Consider the following 27,982-nt stretch of genomic DNA (forward strand, 5'->3'; position numbering starts at 1 on the left):
GCGAAAACCTACCAGTTTCATCCACTGTCTCTGCCACCTCCCTCCATGCCTCGCTCCTCCGGTTTGTATCCCGGTAGATGAACAGAGACTGATCATAAAGCACCGGGTGATTCACTACCGCTATAATGAATTTTCCCTCCATTTTTTGGAATATTAGGAAATGACCTGCGTAGTCTCTCCCAGCATACACGTGGTTTGATTGGCTAGCGCTTGTACTGGCAGATTTGCATAAACGGGATTTCATTGGCTGACGCCTCCGTTGAGGCGTCAAAAGTTGAACATTGCTCAACTTTTGAAGCCAGCAACGCCAGCAACGCTCCACGTCGCTTCCCAAAATGCAGTTCGGCTAAAAGTGACGTCACCCCATTCAAAGTGAATCGGCAGAAGCGTTGGAAGCTTCAACGCACGCCGCTGTGTGGACGGGCCGTAACAGGTTTATGATGTCACTGCCCGTCTAAGACACGATCTGACTTTAATTACATTTGACTCAAGTGTTTCGTCAACTTAATGTGTTGCTTAAAATAATACTTCTGCATACAGTATGTGACACTCTGAGTGTTGCACGGCCAGATACGGCTCAATAAGCTGACTCAGATAATGAAATTATACATTGTGATGTGATATGAATGATAATGGGACACATTGACGTCTGCACTCAGTGCCACGGACTGTAGGTAATTAAGCTTTCTTAACGCTAATGTTATAATAGTCAGATTGCTCTGAAGATGGGAGGTGATATTCTATTAATGTTCACGTTCACACAGTCAGTTGATTTTTGCCGGCCGTCTTTCCTGCAACGGCAGTTTAAACTGTATTTCCTTTCTCCTGTAATATAACTTGATCGCTTTAAACTCCGCACACTGAGCTCTGATTGGTCAGCAGGCAGTGCTTTCACTGAGTTGATCTCTTAGCCTGCAACCTAACCTGCTCTGGAGCAGGTTAGCAGCTCAGCATAAGTTACCATGATCTAGCCCGCTAAAAAGAGAACCAGTGTCGTAGGACCGGAAACCCCGAGTTTTCCCTGAAGTTAGCCCGCTAAGCGAAAATCCTGCTCCGTAGTAGGCTACAGGCCTCTGGTGTGTGAGGTGCTCCGCGGATTCGTCCATTTGGGCCAATCCGGTCATTTGTTGTTGATTTGGGTGTTCACATGTCACAGAACCCAGGAAGCAAACAATGGAAAATGAGAAATCTCCAACGAGGCATTTTGGGGCAGCATAGACAGGTATTTTCTGTGTTAGAGTTTTACTCGCTACAGGGTGTAGGCCTACTCTGAGGGTTTTTGACTCTGCAGACCAAATGGACAACGTTTTGGGGAAAAAACATACAACATTTCTAAACTGTTCCAACCTGACTTTGCACCAATTCGGTAGAATGGCCCATATACTGTAGGCCTATTGTATAATTCTACAAGTAGGCCTACCTTAAAGGTGGGGTATGTAATTTTCAGGGTTGGGTTGTAACGGAATACATGTAACGGCGTTACGTAATCAGAATACAAAAATCAAGTAACTGTATTCAGCTCGCGTTACATTTGAAAAACGAGTAATCTGATTACAGTTACTTTCGTAAACCTGAAGTGAATACATTTTGGATTACTTATTGGAATTATTGGTGGAAAGATTTCCTCACAACATTCAATATTCATTACTAAAGGTACAGCCGAATCATCACAGCCCACAAAACCTATTACCGCCGCAGATGGACCAAAAAAGCGTTTGAAAAAAAATCGCGGGTCCGCTCAGTGAAACAATAACAGCGAAACATGGAGGAACACAAGTCTGCGTTTAAATCGCGTGTGTGTGGTTAAAACACATCAGCCTGCGGTCGCTCTTTCTTTAGCCTTACTAATGATTATTTCTGAAGGTAAACACAGTGAAGGCGGTGCGTGAAAGGCACTGCGTGCTCGTCTTCTCAGAGGCTGAGTTAACCCTCCCGCTGCCTCCTGGTGCTGCAGAGATTTCATGAAGTGAAGGAGGTGTTCCTTCTATAAAACAGCTGTGGGCAGCAGATACTGTGAGAGTCACGGACATGAATTCATAGATCAAGGCAGACTGGTGCACACACTCTCCTGTTTTGCCAATCCGGTGCTTAAACAAATATAGCTCTACACCCCTGGCCGTAATGTCCTTAAAATGAAGTCCGAGTTTGACATTTGAATTCATGTCCTGCCAACACTGGCAGGACAGAAGGCGACACGCTCGTTCTAAGCCGTGTCCCTCACTCCTCACATCCCAAGCTGCATCCCCAAAAAGTTAATTATGTTGTTACATCGTTTCAGATGTTGTGTTTCAGTTGTGCTCTTGATAAGCCATTAAAACAGTAAAAACACATTCCTTTTGCTTTTTGTGTCTCCTGTACACCAAAACATACCCATCTGTGATGGAAAAAGAAAGTAATCCAAAAGTAATCTAAAAGTAATCTGATTACGTTACTTTTTTAAGACACGTAACTGTAACTGTATTCGGATTACTTTCAGAGCCATGTAATCAGTAATCAGTAACTGATTACATTTACAAAGTAACCCTCCCAACCCTGGTAATTTTGGAGAAACCAGCTCGTGCGCTCGAATTTGAAAGTGCACAACCGGAAAAAATGTGCCTCTTCCTTCAGATTTCCTTTAGACTTCCTTACAGAGCCCCTCCTCCAACACACGAACGCGCACATGACCAATGAGGGCACGAGATACATTTGTGCACAGATCTACGGCTTCCACAGATGACGTTTTTGTTATAGATGTTTTGTCAAAGCACTTAAGTTAAGATATTCATTGCTATCGGGATGTTAAGAGCATTCCATGGAATATCACAAAAAGTGTATCTCGAGCCAGTTTCTCAAATTTACGTACCCCACCTTTAAGTCCAGTAGTTTGATTTTTAGAAATGCATTATGGTAAAAGTTTGACTAAAGCTCCTTAATAAATGTAGTAAAATTACATTAGGCCTATTCCCTTCTAAATGTAGTGGAGTAAAGTATTAGCATTCAATGGAAATACTAAAGGACGTCGAAATGTGTTCCTGAGTACAGTAGCCTACTTGAGTGAATGTACTTTGTTACTTTCCCGTAGCCTACTGCATTTAAACATAGAGGTAATCAACATTGCCGGGGTCACAATAGGACTATGAGCTGGCAGATACTACAGGCAGTAGTAGGTGACGATGTAAAGGTTGCCTCTGCTGTTATCTGTAACACGCTGCTGGACTGTTATCTGCCCTCCATCGCCGGGCCGGGGCAGGGTGGCTGGGCTCCGGGCCGGCTGTGATGACACCACAGATCCGTTAGCAGCGCACTGCAGCCTCCTCCTCTTCCATCATGGCTCCCTCCGCAGACAGGCACGGATACTGGGGGCAGCCGACCTCAACGCTGGACTGGTGCGAAGAAAATTATGTCGCCACCTTTTACATTGCGGAATTCTGTAAGTAAAAAGAAATGCGTCATATTACTGAAATTTGTGATTGTTAGGGTTCGTTTAAAGAGTCTTTGGTGAAGGACGGCCATCATGTGTGGTGTACGTACAGTCTCCCCTCGATAACGTAAACAAGAAGCGGGAGCAGCGGCTGGTGTTATGGTGTAAGCTCGGCGGATATTAGTTTAAGCTAAATGTTAGCTAGCTCTTATGGCATTATAAAACTTAATGAGGAAAAATAAAAGCTTCCGTCGCCGATATACAGTCCAACTGTTCTGAGTGGAGCTGTTTGGCACAGCTTTACTGTACGTGAGTGTTCAAGCAAACGGTATGACACAGACACCACAGTTTCACTATATTCCACGCTTGGAGTGATTTGTAGTATTTCAGTCCAGTATTGAGCGTGCTCTTGAACGTTTCCCTTTACAGTGAATTCACAATGCAACAAATGAAACGTGATAACATATTCCCCCAATGCTATCAGGGCTTAAACTGGTTCTGCAGGATCCGTTATCTGAGATTTAAACGTTGTTATTGTAACACTGTTAAAAAACACACCATGTCAGCTGGATTTTTGACACATAGATTTTTCTAGCATGATTTATTTCAAAAGCATTAACCAAACTACATTGGACAAATACTCCTACTGAAACATATACTCTCTATTGTGCAGACAATTTCTAGTCTTGGAAGTGAACTAGGCATTCCTATTATTCTCTTTTTGTGATCCCTTTTTACTGTGTGTTAGGGACCTTCCAGTTATTATTATCTTATTATCAATGAGGTTAAAGGTAGCCTACTACTGATGCAACAGATAGTCCAAGGTAAACTGAAGCAAAGTGGGTCAGAGTTGAGTCATATCATTGAATGTCTCATCTTCAGTGTAGTTGTCCACAGCAAGAGACCTTCGTTTGTAGACACTTCATTTATTAGTAATACAAGTGCTACTTGGAGGCATTAGTCTGGTAGTAGAGTAGCCTTACAGCATTCAGCATACTTTACAAATTAATATCATTGAAATATTTTTTAACATTGGCGCTGATGTAAATGTCACATGTTAAGGATACTGACAGTTGAAGATTTTGTTAGCACTAAAGACACGCTGCCTCGCTAGATAGTTGTTCCCGTTGCTAGGTATTGTTTGGCATTTAAACGTTGATTCAGGTTACAAAGAAAAAACATTGAAACAATAGGGCATGATGACGGGAAAAGAGTCTCTCAGGGGACAGTCATCTCAGCATTATCAGATGTTTGTAGTTTTCATTGGAATAAGAAAAAGAAAACATTCACATGCTGTAGTATTCTTGGCATGTTTTCATTAACTATCAGTAAACAAAGTCCACACATTTTTTAACAGCCCCTCCAAGGTCTCGGCCTTTATCAGACACAGACTAAGCAAAAGTGTCAAAATACCAGGACATTCAGTATTAGTTTTCAAATGACTTTATGTCCTGGTAGGCCTGATTGTTTTGCACACCTTAGTTTATATATCGCCACACCCAATAGAGCAACATCAGGAAGATCAATGTTGACCATTTTTTTTATCAGGTTCTCTGTGGGCCTGATAAGTACTCATAGTCAGGGGTGCACATAACTTTTTTGCCCTGGTTCTCAAAGGAGCACCTGGAGATGTTGCTTGGTGCTCATCCTTAAAATGAAATAAACCGTAACTTTTGAGGGGTCTTGACTTGATTTGCCAGACACATGGCACTGAACACACATGCTGAGGTGAACACAGAACACACATGCAGAGGTGAACACAAGACAACATTAGCACGACCAGTAATCCTACAAGCTGTCATCACTACCCTCCTGACTGTTCTCCTCACTGTCTTCCTCTCTGTCAGACATGGTAGCTGATGATGTAGGCCTACTTCTTTCTCTCTGGTTGAGTCTGCGATTAGCTGCTTGCATCCACAAGTCAACAGCTGGGTTTGGGTCGAAAGTCTCTGTTATCATCTTAGACAAGTGGATGTAATCAAATAAGTATGTGAACATAACCAATAACCTACCATAGCCAATAACAAATGAATGTAACTTATTTTATTTATGTTGTTCATTCATATCTTATTTTACCTTAACATTTATTTATTAATGCATTTTTTTTATCTCCAGTTTTAAAGGATATTTTTGGTTCCTGTCCTATAGTATACATTGGAATGATTTCAAACCTGTTTATCCCAATAATTATAAAGGAGTGCCTTGGAAATATGTGTTTACATAAATTGTGACCAAACCGTTTGAACTTAGACTAAAGTGAACTATCTAAACACTCAAGAGTCCTTTACCTCACTGAGCTGTAGTTATCAGCCTCTCAGTCTGACTGGAGAGGACTCTCTCTCCACATTATTGTTGAAACATCTTCTTCTTATATCCGTTAGAGCAGCTAGCACCAGATGCTAATAACAACAGCGCCGGAACCGGTGCACCCTCCCTCTCTCCCTCGCTCACTCGCACTTTGGCTGTGAGCTGCGGGCGCCAGATAAGCCAACATCCCCCATTTTCATCACTTACAGCGCCCATCGTACAGGGCAAATGAAACGTGTAACCGGGGTGAAAAGGGTGTTACATTTACTTAATTATGAATGTTGTTACATCAAGGCCGAAAATTAGGATGAGCCCCAACGGTCAAAAATGTTTTCTTCCCTCCCAGAGCTGCCAGCGCAGCGCCTCCCCGGATCTGGCGCCCTAGGCGAACATCTATTATGCCAGTGCTACGGGCTGGCCCTGAGTTCATTATCATAGGGTCATATGCAACTCGCAAATATATTTCTCTCTCTCTTCTCTCTTCTCTCTCCATTCTCCTCTCTTCTCTCTTTTCTCTTTTCTCTTCTCCCTTCTCTCTCTTCTCTCTCTCCCTCTCTCTCTCTCAATGTTGGTACGCAAATGCGCCTTTTTTCAAATGACACAGTGCTCTTTTTTTGGCGGAGGTGCGCACCAGTTATGTGCAGCCCTGCTCATAGTTTAGTAAAAACACAGCAAGGGCCTGGCGTGATGAGATTTGCTCACACAATCACAGTACAGTTTCCAACAACGTCCTTGAAGCCTTTTTCACTCCCCGCCCCAGGCTTATCAGCTGTATAATAAGCTGATAAACCTGTCACACTCAGACACAAATGGGCCTAATTAATACTCTGTTCAACAATGCAATACACAGAGTGCATACACATTGTAAAACAATAAGAGACACAACTAACAATTGTTGATTAATGATTTGTATGCCAATTGTTTTCACCCTTATTTATTTATTGCTAAGTCTGTAAAACTTGGAGCAAATTCAACAAGGAAAAATCACAATGTCCGAGAGCCCAAGGTTACTTCATCAAATGTTTTCCAACCCAATGTCCCAGTCCACCAATAATATTCATCCATCCATCCATCCATCCGGAGAGGCAGGGGAAGCATTGACAGGTCACCATTCAATCACAGGGCTGAAACACACCGACAGTCATTCAATTCCAAATTCAAATCTAAGAGCACCAAGAGAAAACCCACACCCCTCTCCTAGAAAGGCCAAAGTGCATTGGTGAGTTACCACCCAGAACCTTCTTTCTTTGAGGCTGTAAGACTCAAACTTACAATTTAAAAAAGAACAGGTTAATTACGGTGGGAGTCAGTGTGGGTATAAATATAAAACAGTGAATGACGAATAATAGAAAACAAGGAAAAACCAGCCTAAGGAGTAGGGCTAAATATAGCACATACTGTATGGGCGATAACAGAACACCTTAAAGAACTCATTATACCCTACTGTCCTACTAGGGCATTGCGTTCCAAGAATGCAGGGTTGTTGGTTGTTCCTAGAGTCTCTAAAAGTACAATGGGAGCCAGAGCCTTTTCTTGTCAAGCTCCACATTTGTGGAATCAGCTTCCAGTTTGTGTTCGGGCGGCAGACACCCTATCCGTTTTTAAGAGTGCGCTTAAGACCTTCCTTTTTGATAAAGCTTATAGTTAGGGCTGATTAGATTCAGCCCCTAGTTTTGCTGATATAGGCTTAGTTTGTCGGGGGACATCTTACTTCTTCCTTCTCTCTGTCTATACCTGTGTACTCTCATGTTCCGATTAACCCAGCTTCCCCAAATGTCTTTCTTTTTGGTGTCTGTATACGCCGGGATCCGGAGTCATGGATGATCCTGCGCTTCCCTGTCCTGGATCTTGAGTCGTGGCTGTGGTCCTGGATCATAGGTCCTGGATGGATATCCTCGTGGATTCATCTTCCTATTATACACACATGCATTTCCAAACATTTGGACTACCTATGTTGCAAATGTATTATCTTTTCAATTTACACACGGCATCTATTGCACGTCTGTCCGTCCTGGGAGAGGGATCCCTCCTCTGTTGCTCTCCCTGAGGTTTCTCCCATTTTTCTCTTTAAACTGTGGTTTTTCTTCGGAAGTTTTTCCTTGTACGATGTGAGGGTCTAAGGACAGAGGGTGTCGTATTGTCATACTGATATTTTGTACAAACTGTAAAGTCCACTGAGACAAATGTAACATTTGTGATATTGGGCTATATAAATAAACATTGATTGATTGATTGATTGATTGATGCCAACCCCCCAAAACTATTTAATGTACTTAGGCCATGAAAAATAGCAATTTAAGATTTGTGAAACGCTTTCTATGTCAAACAATAGCTAGAATGATGGGGGTTATATTAAATCATGAAGACCTGTGCTCACCTATACAAACCTCAAAAATCAACTATTGTAAGTAATGGTACACCAGTTGTAAAATGGGCCGTTAAAAATAACAAAGAGGCTGATAGTCGATACTGATGATTTGTTTTTCATTTATTTTGTTGTTATTTGTATTTATGTTTTGACAGCGAACAATATATACAACCTTTATTATAACTTTCTTTTGTATGTAAAAGATTATATTTGTTTTAAATAACTCCAAATAACTTTTATTATTGATATGGTCTGTGATGTTTTTATTTAATAGTTACATTATTTAATATACTTTTACTTAATTGTTCTGCTATTATTGTCTTGTGAAGCACTTTGTAACATCTGTTTAACAAAAAATATTTAAATTTTTTACATGACTAATTACTTAAACAATGCAAACCTAAATAATAGAAAATGACAGCAATCGTAGTTACAGTTTGCAAACCCCGTTCATGCTGGTGTTATAATGATCACTACATGTAACCCAGCCTGTCTCCCTCTCAGGTCCCTCATGTCACCCAATCACCCATCAGAGGTCATTCAGAGGTGTTCAAATGTCGTATACAGGGTTGTGTCGCCTGGATCTAACTTGTCTCTGGTGTCTTATTGAACAGGGAACACTGTCAGCAACCTGATTATGATCCTTCCTCCCATTTACGGGGCCATCCAGACGTTTCGAGACGGCCTCGAATTTCGCTACGTCTGCTCTTTCCTCGGACTGGCAGGTAAGTCTGTTGAAACCACAAATTACCCGGCTCTGCATTATCAAACAAACCTCTTGTTTACATATCGTAGCTATTGAGAACAGACTGTCCGGGTGTTCTTCTGATCTCATTAATCACATTGTTTAAGAATGTCTTGACTTTCAGTTTTAATGTTTTATGGGGTTGTCTGTCCATTATCCAGCTGTTGGCGTTGGTTCCTGGTGCTTCCACATGACGCTGCTATATGAGATGCAGGTGGGCTACAGTAAAACATTAAATTGTTAATATATTATCAGCAAAACTACATACAATTATCTCAATTTGACGAACATGCATGAATCAGACTCGCAATGAAATGGAAATATTTGCTGCCTATTGCAATGTCTTAATGAAAGACTGCAATCTTATAAATGTACTGATACAGTATGTGTTTTCTTTGTGTTCTGATTTGCAGTTACTGGATGAGTTGCCAATGATCTACAGTACATGCGTCTTTGTCTACTGCCTGTAAGTGGCTCAACCTTTTAGATGAATTGCTGTTTAATTACTAACGACGTTGACTGAGAAAATATTTGTTGTGATTGTAAAGTGAACTAGTGAATCACTCATCCATCACTTGATCCACTACAAGAAAGTACAGGGTGTCTTTTTCAAGTGACTGTGAGGCATTCTATATTGTAAAGGACACATGATTCTTAACTGATTCTAGATCTGTTAGGGCCTGACCCTGACTAAAGATATCCAGTAGATGTTAAGGTTTCTATGTTAATTGATTAAACGGAAGGAAATAGTCAGACATCCAGAGGGGGAGTCCTACCTGGACAATGGAAGCTGCACCCAGAGAATGTAGAGGATTGCCTACTGCTTTAGCAAAGCTAAACATTTTCTTCAGGGCAACTCACCTTGCCCTCCTTTAACAGCAGATAGTCTACTCTATATAGACTGAAAATCCCCCTTTTTTAACTGTGTGCCTTCAAAATCTAAAAATAGTGCGAAGGATTTGGACACCGGCCTTGAATCCTTTCAGGCAATGTGTTGCTGTTAGATAACAGGCTGGATGGCGTTGGTGGCTGTGTCTCTTTTGGAGATATCAGGCACTGCGATTATTGTTGATTTCAATGGATGCTGCCGTTCAGCTTTCTTTTTCTGTGTGCTGATCTGCCAGAGCAGATGATTAATTTCACTGAAGTTGGGACTTCATGTGGCAAATAAATTGATCAATTAATTGATTTTAGAGTGTGGAGATATATCTCCACTTAGAATAATGTGTTACACATGCATCCTTTCATTGTATCTTTTTTTCCCTTTATTGTTCCTAAAGCTGAACATGTAAAATAAACACCTTTTTCTTTTTTTTTAGATACGAGTGTTTCAAACAAGAAAACACCATCAGTTTATTTCCCATAGCATTATTAATAATCTTCAGTGTCTCAGTCACATTGGTGAGTATCCACTTTCACTTTTACACTGATTAAGTTTGAACCATAATGTACATAAAACACAATGTCCATCATTTATTTTGAGTATTTCCTCCTGCAGGTGTACTTACAGTGGAAGGAGCCAGTCTTTCACCAGGTAAGGTTTTACTTTGTTTCTTGCTCAACTGTATCAGATCGCTCATTGTTTGCTGTTTGGGCGCAGCGGGCCTGAAGTCAAGTCAACCTTAACTAAACATTGGGCTTGCTAACTCAGCACAAAAACACTTAGTGCATGTTGGATGTTAAACACAAAGTAGCATTTCATACCAAAGACATTATGCAAAACGATTCAAAATACAACATACAGGATTTTAAATGGAGTTTGCACCTAAAACTCAAATATATATTTTAAAGTGTTAACACTTTTTACACTTTTCTTTGTCTTCTTACACTTAAAAATAAAAAAACATCTAATACTCCATGGTTGGGAGTGTACCTAGGCTCAGAAGAAACCCTGTATTTATCTTTTTACAGTTAGGGTGTAGCTATTAACCCAAATACAATGCCCTAAACTCAACACAAAGCCATGTCTGTTAAAGGACAATGTGACAGAGCAGCCTTTGTTTACGAATCACACTGCTTTATGGTGGTTTAGAGCCCGACTGATAATGGGGACTTTAGCTTCCTACTTCCTTTAAATATAGATTGTGCTGACTGCATGTACTTATTTTGGAATGGTTTTCTCATGTATGTGGATATGTGTCAAAAAAATTAATAGCTCCAATAAGGGCTCTGACTGATGACTGGCTGTATATGCTCATTACACTCAAGGAAACAAAACTGTTTGGCTGAACCACATTTGAGAGACAACAATGCTTGTATAGAGAGGTGCAGGAATGAGTCCTCAAATTTGGAAAATGGGTTAGTATTTTTCCACATCCGGTTCCCTCGTCTCGAAGTTAACGGTTTTTGAGAGTGTTTTTGGTTAGACCTGTGGTTAACACAAGCTTAAGAGATTCTCATATTTTATTCTACAACATACGCATATGTCAGTAAGGACTCCACTGGTGAACATCTAAACTGTCCTGTGTTAAAAAACGGCGGTTGCTAACAAGTGGCTAAATGAGACTACTAAAGCCATCACAGCTAATATCAGCCGCTTTTAGCTTGGTGGTGGTGACATAAAGTCATGTGACCGTGATATAGTTAGTTTAAAGCCTAACGTTATCTTTTTACATCAATGGAAAAACATTTTTTAAGGGAGCCCTTGTGATGCTTACCACCGTGTCGGCCTACAGAAATATATCATTACTGCAGCGCTCTATCTGAAAGGGTTATGCTAGAGGACTGTGTTCAAAGTTTATGTTATCAATAATATCAATGTACATTGGCTGCCTGGAATTCAGCAATGGGTTCCCACCAGAGCTCAGTCATATAAAATGTGTCACGATCTGTCTGTTTTATTTTGTCCTGTCTAGATCTGTCTTTGTTTTCCTGTTTTAGTTTGAAAAGTGTTCCAGTTTAATGATTGTGATTGAAAAGCCTAAGGAGGCTGGTAAACATTGCAAAGAGGGATTTGTAAATGTAACCATGTTGTAGCCGGAGAAAGGCTAAACCATATCAAAGAATACATTTATTAACTACATTATCTCATTTAGCTGTAGCTTTTATAAACAAACAAAAAGACGTATTGACCAGTTATGAGTCAACTGCTTTCCAGCTGAGCCACAGCACACACACTGAATCTACCTGAAAACACTGCATACTATTTATTCCTGTATTTATTCATTTATTTATTCATTCATGTTTTTATTCCTACATTTATTTATGCTTTTATTGATTTATACTTATGACATGTTCCGACCTCTATATAAGTGAGGGTCTGAGCTCTTTTAATTCCATCGTGTCACCGGGCCCGGGTACAGGAGGGGTCATATGGTTGTTATTATACATCCATGGATATTATGAGCATTGTGGTTCAACCATAGGGTTCAACCGATCTGAAGCACTTTCTGAAGCAGTCACGTGGTATCGACAGGCAGCGAGGCTTCTTTTGTCATCGGTGACGTCACTGGCCCAAAACGATACAAGCCTCGATACAAACTTCACAAAAAAGCTTCGGGGATTACTCGACACACGCTCCGAAGCCTCGGCGCAATACGTAACATCACTACCGTCCAACAAAATGTATAAATAGTTGGGAGACAGAATGTTAATTTGACGTTGCCATGTTTCAAGGCCAAACATAATGAAATGTGTCTTTTCCCAGGTCATGTATGGAGCTCTAGTAGCTTGCCTAGTGATGCGATCTCTCTTCATTGTTACATGGTATGTTTTTCAAGAGCGTTCATTGTTAAACATTTATATATCAAAGGAATTATTGTTCATCAATCTTCTGTGTAAGAAATAACTTGCTAATGGGTTTCTTTGTGGTTTCTGTTTCAATGTTAGGGTGTACCCATGGCTCAGACCGCTGTGTTACACCTCCTTAGGAGTCTTTTTGTTAGGGTTCCTACTGTGGAACATCGACAATATCTTCTGCAACACATTAAGGTGAGTATTAGACATGGAACAATAGTAAGGTTCCTCTTATTATTGAAGCATTTGCTTATTTTTTGGAATTCGGACAGCAGTTTTAATAATACTGGTTGCAAATGTTTACATAAACAGTCCGTTACATTAATCAAGGACAGGAATATCTCTCAGATTATTTACTGTGAAATAAGAATCTTAAATTGAACTGTATTTTCTTATCCAAAATGCAGAATGCATGTTTAGATTTTTGATTGATAAAGTACAATCAATAAAAATACTTTTATAAAGACAACTTATTAGCACCCTCTTTAGAAGAATCCCATACAGTTGGAGATAGAATTCATGTTTTTTTCTGTCTCTCAGAGCCAGTAGAGAAAAACTTCCCTCCGGTGTTGGAGTAGCAACACAGTTCCATGCCTGGTGGCACATCTTCACTGGCCTTGGATCCTACCTGCACATACTTCTAAGGTAAGCTCCAGCTGTGAGTTTTATTGGAGTGAGCTAGTTCATTTATTTATTTAAAATCTAACATTCATCTTCTTTTAGCCTGCAGATCAGGTCAACCTACCTCAAGCACAGACCAAATATAAAGGTAGGTTTAGCCCCAAGCCTTTGTAATTATCATAGCTTTTATTTTATTGCATGATTGTATTAATTCAGTCATTGAATTATTATTCAAAGTCTATTATTATTATTTTCCTGTCTTTGTTCAGTTTGTTTGTGGAGTTTGGCCCACATTGCACATTGAACCACAGAAGACGAGCTGAAATAAAGGGTTAGTGACCAACTGAAGGATGGTGACTGCCATATCCAGACACCATGGGAGCAGGGAGCTGCCAATGCTCACTGCTGGGACCTCCGCCAACAGCTAGGGGGCAGGTGTACCCCAAGGCACTATCCTAGGAACCCTTTAGTTCTGCACTGTGGCAACACTGAGTCCAGTTTTAAGATTTTGTTTAATCACAAATATTTATTAGACTAGTGTTTATTAGATCTTATTGAAGTTTTAATGCAAATATGATGTGTAGTCTTCTGAAGTGATACATGTCGAAGGGGACGGGGTGTTATCTTAATTAGGGTTTTGGAAAAATTGAAAAATATTCAGAATTTCATTAGCATATTTATTGTTGTATGTTTGAATCTCCTAAGTCTAAAAATATTCAAATGAGTCCCTAATTATTATACCTATAACAGGTTTACCTAGCGTTTGTGCAGTTTTAGAACCAGCTGAGGGTGCTCAACTCATAACACAGTGTTGTCACATCCTTTTTCAAGGCGTATTGCTTTTGGATGTGCTCACTTTATTGTATATGGGATAGAAACTGCCTACTAGAATGTGAAAGTAGTAATGTGTTATTGTAATTCAGAACTAAGCCATTTTACAAATGTTCCTATGAAAACATGCCATGACTGGATTGTTAATTTTCTTTTTTTTTCATTGCCAAAGTTGTTCTGGGTTTAAAACAGTCAACCATCATTTGTATTTTACGTCATTATAACACACCATTAGAGAATTGTTATTCTGTTCGGGACAGAGCTAAGATTTTTCCATGTACACAAAACAAGTTGAACAACTTTGGACAGCTCAAGTTCCTGGATAAACACACGCCGTCTTTAAAGAGATACTGCACACACATTTGTGCTCTTTGCAGGACTAAAGTTGTACTGCCACCCCTCAAATCCATACATTTTGACTTTTGGTGATCAGAATTACATTGACTCTCCCTCAGGGTGTGTTATGTTGAGAAACCTGTTTGTTTGCCTGTGACCAGAATCTTGCTAATCTGATCAGCCACAAATAATGCAAACATGCAGAAACATCAGTGGAGATCATCAGCTAATGTTTGCAGCTAGCTTGAAGGGAAGATGGAGTTAAATGCTGTAGTTAAAACTCATTTATAAAAGCCAGTCTGTTAATATAACTGTAAATGTTAACGTATAGCCAAATGAACAAGTGAACACATAGAACATGTCTAAATATTTGCATCCCCATAAGCCGTAGGGTTGGGATTCAACACACAGACAGTTATTCCTCCTTTATACCTGTCTTCACGCTAAAACACAGAAATAGTATTTGAGTTTTCTCCCTAATTATTAGAAAAATACTTTATCTAAGTAAGCATCAACCTTGATTTTGAAGACGTAACATTCACTACTTTTTAATCATGATAATAATGCATTGTTTGTTTCATGTTTTTACACCATTGCATGGAGGTGGAGAGTCTAATGGCACATATCTTGGCGAAACAGTTCATTATACAACCACTCGACACATTGCCCTTTTATCAGACATTGCCAAACATGCCTCTGTGAATGGAGGAGATGCTATCTACCAACTCATACATTCATTTTCCACAACATTGAAAAAACTGAAACATTGACTTTCAATAAGTGTATTATGTCAACGAATTTCACATAACTGTATTAGGTTCAAGTCAGTTTATATTATAGTTATGTTAGTTCATACTAGGTTTCAGTTTTTTCAGTGTATGCATACAGTACATGCTATATCACTAAATCTGAAACGCTTGGGTTTAACACTAGTGTGAACCCAGTGTTACAAATATTCATAAGCACAATGTATGAAAGATAAGTATTAACTGTTCAAATGTCTGAGTGGAATGTTCATTGTGTGTTATTATCTTGGCATTCCTGCTCATCAGTAGAGCAGTTGTCAAAGAGGGTGCCTTATTGTTACCTTGCAAGTAATCCAAGTTGCCTTGATGTTTGTGATCAAATAACCATTCTACTGTCCCTGTGTTGTGCAGCGTGCCCATATCTCTTTCTCGTGCAAAGTTTGTGCCTGGTTCTTTGGCCTCCCATTCATTTCATGTGTCCAACATTTTGGTTACAGTCCGTTCCAATGATATTAACTGTGTCTGTAGGTGAATAACGTTCTGTATCTGTTCAGGCCAGAAGAGTAAACTCTGCCACCAGTTATGTTTAACTTTGGTCAGTCTTTATGATAAAAAGACATGCAGACTAAATGTCTACAGAAGAAATTAACTTTGTCTTTTGTCTTTTTGAAACCATACACTGCATTTCACTTTTTTTGGAAGCACAATTGTGCCCAGACTGGCCACTTATGAAACATGATGTGAATAATTGTAGAGGGCTGCAGTCCCTATGACCATGGAAATAGTAACATTTTACTATTTAATTTCATATGGATGCGAGCATCCAAAAGCATGGCCCAAAATTAAACTTCATGTGGATCAGATTTTTTCTGAACAAAGTAAAACCCTAAAGATTAAAAAAGGCAGCGACCAACTCCTTTGGGTTGGAGAGAAAAGCTCAGACACTGCAGACCATTGGAAAGTGTACGAACAAAGAGCTTTTAACACTAAAGATCCCATGATAACCCACAAGATCCCAGACAGGACATGGAAAAGAGTTCTGTTCACATGGAACAATGAGAACATGTAGTCACAGTAGACGGTTACAGCAGACATCTCAAGCTTACCAAACGAATATCACAACAGCCTCTGCTGTGATACAAACCCTGAAAGCATCCTTGGCCAGACATACCAGAGGCTGTTAAGTCTGATAATGGCCCTCAGTATAAATGGAGAGTTTGAAAACATTGCCAGCACACTGGGGTTTACCCATATAACCATCAGTCTGCACTATCCGAAAAGCAATGATCCCGCTGAGCAGGGCCGCCCCTCCCTACACGCAGATGATGCAGAGTGCGTGGGGCCTCATTTTACGCAGGGGGCCTCATCTTATGCGCAAATGCAGCGCAATTATGCGCTCCACAGCAGCGAGGCTCTGGCGGTAACAGTTCACGCACCCCTGCCCCCCCCCGCTGACAGTTCACGAGCGTGTGTGTGATCAAAAAGACCCTTAAGTGTCCTTTTCAACACCTCCATTGACAGCTTCAGATCACCAGCCCAACTGCTTATGAGCCGTCGTCATGGTCAATGCTACCCAGCATGCATCAGCAGCTTCAGTCCCAGTTGGTCAGCCACAGAGATGCTCATGCCAGAAGAGACCACCAGCTTCAGAACAAATATTACAGGTCAGAGGTCATCGCTGCACGAAGGACAAAATATCCCATTCCAGGGTCATGGACACTGAAAACCAGCAGGTGTCATCCAGCCAGCTGGTGCTGACATGATAGCACACACACACACACACACACACGCACACACACACACACACACACACACACACACACACACACACACACACACACACACACACAGCTGAAGGACAAGAGTACAGTCATAACAGTCTCAACATGCCTGGTTGTATGACTCTGGCCTAGATATACTGTTAAGCTAGGACATGCGTGTTATATTCATTATTCTGGTGGCATTAGAACATATTTGTTCAAGGTAGCTTCTGTGTGACTATTGTATGAACTGAGTGAGCAGTTTACTAACCTTTGTCCTGTATCAGCGTTCAGCCAATAGAGGGTAGCATAAGCCAGCTTCTGTTTACCTGCTCTGCTAAATTACAGTGTGCAAAACATCTACTTTTTATATATCCCACTTATTTCAATACATTTATATTATTTGCAGTTACCATCCTAAATGTTTACCTTTAAAAAAAAAACAACTGCTAAGTACTTTCTCATCTGTTGGTCACCTTCAGAGCACAGAAACATCAGGCAGCACCACAACAGCAGTATTTGCATACACAATGTCCCTAATATAACTCATGTTTCTGTAGCACTCCCCTGACTCTAGGGGGGGTTTGCTCTTCCCCTGCATGAGCTGCCATTTTCAGAGTGTATGAAGATATTTTCTCTAAAGGTGCAGGATCATACTTGTTAATTAATCAGAGGTGGAAGAAGTACTCTGAATATTAACTTAGGTAAAAGTAGCATTACGACTGTGTAAACATACTCAGTTACAAGTCCTGCAAGTATTAGCATCAAAATATACTTTAAGTACCAAAAGTACTCATTATGCAGTATGGCCCATTTAAGCACCATATATGTATATACAATAATATAATAAAACATTTTGTATTATTCATTATTGATGCAATAATGTGTTCATCACTTCCAATGTTCCACTTGGTAAAGGTGGGGTTTATTTGAAGCACTTTATAGACTACTGGGTTGCTTAACTTATAATAAATATAAAATGCAATGTAATAAATAATAATATATGATAAGGACTTATTTGATACCTTTGATACCAGAGTCGCTTGTAACTAAACCTCAAATAGATAGAGGACTACAAAGTACAACATTTGCCTTCAGAATGTGGAGTAAAAGTATGAAGTAGCATGATGTTAAAATACTCTATACCTATTTTTTACTTAAGGACAGCACTTGAGCAAATTTACTTAGTGACATTCCACCGCTAAAATTAAGGCTCTTAAAATGACAGAGCTTCATGTGTGACCAAACCTACGTCTACACTTTTTACAGTCACACAGCCACTCACTAACCAGTTCTGCCCCCTTATCCTGCAGAAGATGAGGGACTGCACCTTGAGGAAGTGTTATTCATCGCTGCAGACCATAAACCACATCACGTAGAAGGTTGCTTGAGTTGGACACAGCTCAAAATATGCGTCACATAAGGATTCAGTTACTGATTAATTCCTTTAGTCACTTGGCTCTGTCACTAAGAACTGCCCACAGGTATACATGTGTGTGAGCAGACTGGGGCATGTTGGGACAGAGACAGCCTGTAAACATGTCTCAAGGGCTGGTTGTAATGACAATAATACACTGTAATAAAACTACTATGCACTTTAAAAGCAGACCCTTTATGCAAAAGCACAGACATCTCTCAGACTCCTTTATGATGATGACATCTGCTGATTTGTTATTAGAATATTTTAGGTGTAACTTTTCTCTGTGGTGTAGTTTAGTTTTTGATATTTAGTGCCATACAGTATACCTGTTTAACATGATATTAATTACAATGAAATATGATCATAAGGCTCATATTTAGTAGCAGATAATATCGATAAGCTACTACTAATTAAATTCGATATTTTTACAGACAACCAAGGAACCAAAAAACAAGCTTTGATTTTTGGCAGAAACCAAAGTTTACAGGGAAAACCCCGTGAGTCATCCAACGTCTACGTTTTGGTCAGGGAACCACATATTATGGCATTTTAACAAATACATTTAAATACATTCTTTTTCATACAGACCCGCAAACTTCTATACATATACACACACACACACATACACATATGTATGTACACATGCACACAAATACTTCAGGTTTTGAGGTAAGATTTAAACAAGGTCGGAAATAATAAAACGCTACCAAAACAAAGAAAATAAATTAAAAAGAGGAAAATAAAGAAGAAAAAAAGGTTTAAAAAGAAACTCATGCAAGTAGTCTACTTGTAAAATATGTCTGGACAAGTCTGCAAAAATAAATAGTTTTAGATTACAATCTATTCTGTGATGTAATTCTTCTGCCCATTGCTAAAGGGGGTCAACTGGGGTCAAGACTCTTTCAAAATGTATAGTTTCCTTCATGCACAAGATAAGCCGGTGATATTACCCAGTGTGCACTGTATGTTTTTTACAGGGTTTCCTAACATCCATGTACTGTAAGAAGAACAAGTTTAAAGTCTACTTCCGACATTCATAGGCCACAGCACATTCCTCTCTAACTATCATAAATGTTGTTATGTAAAGCAGTTGATACTGAATGTTCCATATGTGTTCACCTTGCCACGTACTAAATGAAAAAAACGCACCCTTACAACAGGATTAGAAACAGAGCTGTCAATCATTGATCCAGATAATGTTGTTTTGCTACACACACCTCAGTCAGGAATTGCATGAAAAAGTAGAATACACACACACAGACGGTCAGAGAAGTGGAGATAAGACGTCTGAACTTCACAGAGATCATAAAGTGCCATTACCAAGAACATAGCTCTGAAACCTTTTAGAGGTTCTGCAAAACACACACACACACACACACACACATTCCAACCTGGCATTGGTTTATTGAGAAATGGAGGAAGAAACCTTTTAGATCTAGTGACCAATTTGTAAAATCCCCTGATGTCATTAACTTGTTTATTGAATGGTTAGTTTGAAATCATTTGGATTTTCTTCCTTGAGTTTCTTCCAGAAGGAGGAAAGGAGCTTATTTGTCCCCAGTAAGACAACTTAAACATGGGGGGCAAACCCGCTGATTATCTGTATTTGCCTATTCTCCATCAACATGACCTGCATCTCTCTTCATTCCTCACGAACATGTTCTGGCACGTATTGTAACAGCTTTGTCCCTAAACAGGAACCTATACCTCTCCTTCGACCTTTTACAGAAATTGTTGTCTAGCGGAGTTCATTTCAGTCCATATAACTGTTGGGAAGTCTGTTCTGTCCCCCTGGCCCTCCACACACCTCAGGCCCCTCCAGAGGGGACGGGCTGCAGCAGTCTGTGGCCCCTCTGGTTGGTCTCTAGCCATTGCTCCCTGATTTCCTCCATGTCCCTTGTCTTGTGGACGAACGTGTAATACAATAATACAAAAAATTATATTAATAATGAAATGAAACAAGAGAATTATGATACTGTAGAAATGTAAGCAGTATTAAATTGATAAACTCAATATTATTGACTTACAAATATTAAAGACTATCTTTTTACATCTGACATACAAAATACATCTGTTATTAAAAAACAAAAACATAATAACAACAAATTGTTGTTAATAATAATAATTACATTTCTGTCTACTCTCCTGCCGGGGGTCCTGCCAACCCTATGTCCTGTGCCGTTGGAGGTTCCGCTGGGGGTCCTGCCAACTCTATGTCCTGTCCCGTTGGGGGTCCCGCCGACTACTCTTCTGCCGGGGGTCCTGCCAACCCTATGTCCTGTCCCGTTGGGGGTCCCACCGACTACTCTTCTGCCGGGGGTCCTGCCAACCCTATGTCCTGTGCCGTTGGGGGTCCCGCCGACTACTCTCCTGCCGGGGGTCCTGCCAACCCTATGTCCTGTCCCGTGTGGGGTCCCGCCGACTACTCTTCTGCCGGGGGTCCTGCCAACCCTGTGTCCTGTCCCGTTGGGGGTCCCGCCGACTACTCTTCTGCCGGGGGTCCTGCCAACCCTATGTCCTGTCCCGTTGGGGGTCCCACCGACTACTCTTCTGCCGGGGGTCCTGCCAACCCTGTGTCCTGTGCCGTTGGGGGTCCCGCCGACTACTCTCCTGCCCGGGGGTCCTGCCAACCCTATGTCCTGTCCCGTGTGGGGTCCCGCCGACTACTCTTCTGCCGGGGGTCCTGCCAACCCTGTGTCCTGTCCCGTTGGGGGTCCCGCCGACTGCTCTTCTGCCGGGGGTCCTGCCAACCCTATGTCCTGTGCCGTTGGAGGTTCCGCTGGGGTTCCTGCCAACTCCATGTCCTGTCCCGTCGGGGGTCCCGCCGACTACTCTTCTGCCGGGGGTCCTGCCAACCCTATGTCCTGTCCCGTTGGGAGTCCCGCCGACTGCTCTTCTGCCGTTGGAGGCCCCGCCGACTACTCTTCTGCCGGGGGTCCTGCCAACTCCATGTCCTGTCCCGTTGGGGATCCCGCCGACGACTCTTCTGCCGGGGGTCCTGCCAACCCCATGTTCTGTTCCGTTGGGGGTTCCGTTGGGAGTCCTGCCAATTCCATGTCCTGTCCCGTTGGGGGTCCCGCCGACTACTCTTCTGCCGGGGGTCCTGCCAACCCTATGTCCTGTCCCGTTGGGGGTCCCGCCGACTACTCTTCTGCCGGGGGTCCTGCCAACCCTATGTCCTGTCCCGTTGGGGGTCCCGCCGACTGCTCTTCTGCCGGGGGTCCTGCCAATCCTGTGTCCTTTGCCGTTGGAGGCCCCGCCGACTACTCTTCTGCCGGGGGTCCTGCCAACTCAATGTCCTGTCCCGTTGGGGGTCCTGCCGCCGACTCTTCTGCCGGGGGTCCTGCCAACTCCATGTCCTGTCCCGTTGGGGGTCCCGCCGACTACTCTTCTGCCGGGGGTCCTGCCAACCCTGTGTCCTGTGCCGTTGGAGGCCCCGCCGACTACTCCTCTGCCGGGGGTCCTGCCAACTCCATGTCCTGTCCCGTTGGGGGTCCCGCCGATGCCTGCTCCGCCGGGTTTCCTGCCAACACCGTGTCCTGTCCTGTTTCGGGTCCCACCGACACCAGCCCAGGTTCCATCCAGGGTCTCTTCTACGTCTGACCCGCCAGGGGTTCCACCAGCTCCTGCCCGTCCTCGAGCCTGGCCCCCTGACTCTTCCGGCCGCGGTCTTCGCCCTCGAGCCCGGCCCCCTGACTTTCCCGGCCGTGGTCTTCGCCCTCGAGCCCGGCCCCCTGACTTTCCCGGCCGCGGTCCTCACCCTCGGGCCCGGCCCCCTGACTCTTCCAGCCTCTGCCTTCGCCCTCATGCCCGGCCCCCTGAGTTCGCCCGCTGTGGCCTTCGCCCATTTGTGAACTCTGCCTTGCCCCCGGGCCGTCCGCCTGAGACCCCCACCGCGAACTCTGCCTTGCCCCCGGGCCGTCCACCAAAGATCCCTTCCGGGTTCTCCGCTGTGCTCCTGGGCGTTCAGTCCAAACTCGTCCTCCAGACCCCCTCCACCCACCCTGGTGGCCCTAGTTTTGTGTCCCTCTTCCGGTCCCCCTCCACCCACCCTGCTGGACGTTTTTTTGTCTGTCATTGTTGGTTCATTATTTGTCGTTGACTGTGTTCACGAGGTAGTGTTCTGTTTTGTTCCTTAAAATCCTTGAAATAAAGGTATATGTTTCTGTTTATTCTGCATTTGGGTCCTGCCTGCTTCACTCACCCTAACAATAACCCCCCAGAAGGGTGTTCTTTTTTCATTAACCAGTTAAGCTTCCGAGCCTCAGGCTTGAAAATGACATTCCCAGAAGAATTGACTCTTCACTTCTAAAAGGGGTAAATTAATAATCTTTTTTCTCAAAGCAATGATAAACCTGTAAGTTGGATGTAGAAAAGTCAGAATCAATATAGAATATTTTTTATTTTAAAGTAAATTCAGATTGAACATAGTAAAAAAATGTAAATGATAGTGTCCGTCCAAAGAAAAAACATTACTTACAGTGAAAACCACCCTTGAATGATGGGATAGTAAAAGATTTAGGAATCCAAACTATAACATATAATAAGTACCCTGTATCAAGATTGATGCAAAACAAGTGACATTTAACCTTTTTAGAGAGGTTTAGCAAAATAAAACCCACTTCTGGGGTCATTTGGGTGGAATTTCCATATCTCTGGCCCCCCTCGTCGATTTGGATGATTGACACCTCTTTTTAACCGTTAGAGCAATAGAATCGAGGGGAAGTTCCTAAAATCCATCCAAACATTACCCATTGGTGAATGAGAGATGCATAGCCAGAATGCCCCGGAACCGGAAGCTGGGTTGTAGCTCTCATAGCTCTCATAGCAGCTTGATATGAAAACTCCGTTATTGACAAAAATGGAATGATGGATTATCAGTAATCATTTCAAGTGACACAGATACATTGGATTAACCTATGGATTAACCTTCAGCAGCGTTTTTATCGTTTTAATGCCATTGAACAAAACTTTTGATCAGAACAACAGCATAGGTAAGAATTGATCCCGTGTTTCCTCCTTGAAGCTCCGTGTTGTGATGTCTGTTTTTGCTTCCCCTGTCACGAGTTCGGATTGCTCAGTGATGATTCTTATATGTCTGGAATCTGTGGAATCTCAGCTTGCTAATCGATATCTTATTTATGCAGATTTGATAAGTAATAAGGGTATTTTACCTTGAGTTCTGTGCTAATTGCGAGACACAGTTTCGTGAAGAAAAAAAACACGGCAATGAAAAAAGCACCAGGGCAGGCAGCCATAATCTCTGCCGCACTGAAGGGGGCGCAAGTGAGCCCACAGGTTCTTGTTGCTACTGTTATTCTACACAGAGACGGTAGATGCAAACAACAAACTAGACTTTTGAAACTAGAGGAAGATAAGGAGGACTTTTACAAAAAAGTAATAGAGATTGTTGTCCAGAAGGATAGCATGGACTTCATCTTCAAGTCAAGGTAAGACCCCAATTGTAATGAAAATGGGATCTTACTAAGAAAGAACAATCCAATATTTAGATTTTGGGTATCCTTTTGTTGAACGGTCTGTTTGAAATGAATCGAAGCATCAGACTAAAAAAGCTTTTGAAAATAACCGAATATTTATAATAATCAATAATATAATCAAAATATAATATTTGTAAATCTGACTCTGAAAGAGTCAGTGCCTTACCAGCCATGAACCTCACCGCACGTCACTGGTCTCAGTCTATTATTTTCTGTCTGATGGAGACTTCATACTGACTTCAACACGTTCCACATATTTTATACATTATTGGTGACGTTTGGTTTTAGTTCAAAAGTTTGCAGTTAAAATATTCTGATGCTTTTCAAAGCGTTTTTACTTTCTTTTCTCTTCTTAATACACATTCATTCCCTACTACTTATATTTAATATTTAACTCCTTCAGCCTACTTTCAGCTATACACCATTCAACTATTAACTTATTCAGCTATTTCTGCATTTTCAGCTAAATTCAGCAACAAATGTACACAGTTTACAGCATTCACATGCATTTTCAGCAGGAAATGGATTTTCTAGTTACCCTTGTGTTTCGTTTAGCTAAAATGGTTAATATTGTCTGATAGCTGAGTTTCTTCCCGTTAAGTGGGTATGACACATTCATAGTTTGTTAAATGTTAAGAAACGCTTTTTTTGTTAAATGTTCAGACCCGTGCAGGACGTTGTGTATTGCAAGATGTTGCGCTTTGCCCCCGGTACCGGGGGCATGGGGCTCAACTGGGACCACCTCATTGCACATTATACAGCTTATAACACGGCCACATACAAACAAACCAACAATTTTACCCACAATATGAATTGAAACATTTTTTTATTGACTATCGGACTGCGTTAGCCTTTGAGCTCCATACTGTTTCAGAAATAATCCTTGATGTGGTTTGGAACATAATATGGCGTTTAATCACAGCAGCATTTAGCTGAGTATCTGGGTAGAATTCACCTGCCTGTTTTCTCTTTCCTTTTTCTCCTTTTTTCCCCCAAAGCTATGGATCCAGAATCAGCACATCGTTAACAGGGCTGAAATAGAGGGGTATGAGGCATGGCGGAAATGGGTGATCCGTTTGGTATTTTGAGCAAAACACTTCAGAGACATGTTTTTGTATATACCTGAGACCTATAATATATGCCTAGAAATAGTATAAAAGGAGACATTTATTTTCTTCTCTTCCTTGATCCTCCTTAGCAACGGTCATTCTTTTTCTTAGCAGCGGTGTGTTATCGAGTATTGGCAACAAGTTTTTGAATTTTGGGCCAGGTACTGTAGGACTGTTTTCATACTCTGGTGTTTCTTTGAAGAGACATTAAAGAAGACCCTTGCTGTTCTTGTCGGGACAGGAGCGCTCACTCATAATTAACAGGTGGCCCACACAGCTGCACAGCGCAGAGACAGGCTGACTTTCTGGGACTCTGCCTGTCATGAAGATGCTCTGGCTCGGTCTTCTGACTCTCGTCACGACCTCGCCTCTCCGAACCCCTGAACAGCCCTCACACCCCCCCGCTGAAGCTGACCAGGAGTTTGCAGAGGTATTTACCAATGTGTGCATGGAGCCCTGTCAGGTGTGCAGGTGAGTGTGCAGGGATCATTCTGGACTGCTATATAACCCCAGGACCTCCACCTGAGGAGCTTTGCTCAGGTAGGGTTGAGATTTGTTAGATGAGTCATTTCTGGATTTCCTTCAAAGTTTTAAATTGACCTTTTTACCTACTGATAGGAATGATGATACTTTCATGAATAATAATAATAATAATAAATAATAATTCCTTACATTTATTATAGCGCTTTTCCAGATGCTCAAAGCGCTTTACAAATACACATTACACATGCAATGGTCACCACTGTGGACAATACCCACAGGAGCAAGTTCAGGTGAAGTGTCTTGCCCAAGGACACAACGGCTTTACAGACGCAGCAGCAGCGGAATCTATGTCAACATAAAAATGTAGAATGATTTATGTAGGATTGTATGTTAAAAATAATATTGCAATAGATAAATCTATGTAAACTATTTTATTTGTTGTTTCTTAGATAAATGAATAGTGCATATCCTACTTTTTAATTTAAAAGAATTTCTTTATTTCCTAAAAAGGTTTTTTAAACATTTTTCACACAAAATGCAACCGTGTAAAGTAGGAAAACAGCGATACATTAAGTACCCAAAAGTGATTATAGAGATTTTCTTTTCTTTTTTTATGATGCAATCACATTACGCACTAAAATAGGAGCAGCATATACTCATGGATTTAAATGTTTTAATCTACACATCTCTTTACTGGCTGTGTGTATTTCGTTCTATTGTCAGCTAACAATTTTTTTACAATTATTTATGTTTTTGGCCTTTTTGCCTTTGTAGAAACTTATACAATAAAGAATAAAGTATGGAGAGAGTGATGACATGTAAGAGGCCCTGAGGCAGGATTGGAACCCTGGACTCCATGTGTCAGAGTGAGGCTTGTTCTTTAGGAAGCTGGGAGACTTATTGTAAGCTTAATTGTTGTTTTGTCTTATACTTTGATTTTCTTATAATTATGCAATTACATGTCAAATATTTAATCTCTTTACTCAATCAGACCAACTTTGCCCCTGTGTAGCTGATTCACTGAGATGCACTGGTTATACCTCCCTCTGAGAGTCTGCAACCTGGCTCCATATCAGTGTGACAAGGCTCTCAGTAAGGTGTGCTGTCTACAAGCCTTATCTTGTGGTGACAGGTAATACATTCAGTGAATAACAGCAGATAACGGGTGGCGCAGTGGTCTGTGCATTTGATCATCAGATCAAGGGGGCGTTGGTGAACTCCAGTTCGAAACCCGCTCCCGCCCCACTGCGTCAGGCCGTTGTGTCCTTGGGCAAGACACTTCACCCGAATTTGCTCCTGTGGGTATTGTCCACAGTAGATGACCATTACATGTATGTATGATCTGTATGTGTAATGTGTATCTGTAAAGCGCTTTGAGAGTCATTGATAAAGCGCTATAATAAATATAAGGATTATTATTATTATTATTATTATTATAAATGATATGAGCAACCGCAGCCACACACAGAGTCACTGACTGTTGGATAGAACGTTTGCCCAGTGAAACTATTTCAAAACTGCAAATTGTATATAATGAAAAAAAGGGGTCAAACATTTCCCAAAATAAGCTATCATACTGTATAGATACCAATAATAATACCTAGTGCTGGCTCTTAATTAATTACATTTTTATATTGGCCCCGAAATAGTCAAATTATATTTACTACATGTTGTCTATTGGTATCAGATTCAAAGAAGATAATTGTGTAAAAAAACACCCTTACAAAATTGAAATGTTGACTTTAATTAAATGTATCATGTCAACAAATTTCACATAACTGTATTAGGTTAGATGAAATCAATAATATTAGGTTGAACCTAATATTACTAATTTGAACTCAATATTATTGCTTTCAACTAACCTACTTGTAATACAGTTATGTGAAATCTGTTGACATATATTTAATTAAAGTCAATGTTTCAGTTTTGTCAGTGTATGTTGACAGTGTCTTTAAATGGACTTTTAATAATAATGCATTATCTCAATAAGTATTTATACTCTCTTGTTGCTGTACTTGTTCATTCTGCATTAAACCTTTTTATGACGTACAAAAAGAATAACATAACAGAGCTGCAGTGTAGACAGAGGCTGCAGTGTCATTGGTCCACGCTGTTGTTGACACCTACAATTACAGTACTGTACGGCGACTTTTGAGTATTATTATTAAGGGTTTAACAAAATGTTTGGAATGTTTTCTGTTAAGACTGTAAGGCCAAGTTAGGGTAACTACTGCACATCACCTGAAACAATAGGGCAATTCAAAGTGCATTATCTGAGGCAGAAAGGCAAGAGATCATAATATAGAACCACAAGGCCACAAAACATAGGATATTGAAAGAGTAAATCAAAGTAATAAAGCGGATACAAATAAACTAGAGTAGAATACGAGATCAGGCCATAGAAATGTTTTACAGCGCAGTGTAAGCTCTAAACAAGTAGACCCAAGTTCAACGTAAAATGCAACTGCAAACAGGACAGTTTTAGGCTGTGATTTAAAAAAGTAAGAACGTTGGAGTTGATGAGATTCTGAATATCTCCATGTTTCTGTTGGACAGGGAGCCAAGACATTAATCAATCTCTAACCCATGCAGTTTCTTATAAACCTGTTGTAGTATTTCT

At 41.1% G+C, this 27,982-nt stretch overlaps 1 protein-coding gene across 1 annotated transcript; it reads left to right on the top strand.

Moving 5' to 3' along the window:
• Positions 1 to 3,188: 3,188 nt before the first annotated feature.
• acer3 (alkaline ceramidase 3) lies at positions 3,189 to 15,741 on the top strand. The gene is made up of 11 exons (XM_034226849.1): positions 3,189 to 3,412; positions 8,693 to 8,803; positions 8,985 to 9,037; positions 9,237 to 9,289; positions 10,143 to 10,224; positions 10,322 to 10,357; positions 12,470 to 12,528; positions 12,652 to 12,753; positions 13,099 to 13,203; positions 13,282 to 13,327; positions 13,449 to 15,741. Exons 1-11 carry the CDS (start codon positions 3,310 to 3,312, stop codon positions 13,500 to 13,502), a joined length of 804 nt encoding a protein of 267 aa, XP_034082740.1. The 5' UTR covers positions 3,189 to 3,309; the 3' UTR covers positions 13,503 to 15,741.
• Positions 15,742 to 27,982: the final 12,241 nt, after the last annotated feature.

Source organism: Gymnodraco acuticeps, unplaced genomic scaffold, assembly GCF_902827175.1.
Source record: "Gymnodraco acuticeps unplaced genomic scaffold, fGymAcu1.1, whole genome shotgun sequence".
NCBI lineage: Eukaryota > Metazoa > Chordata > Actinopteri > Perciformes > Bathydraconidae > Gymnodraco > Gymnodraco acuticeps.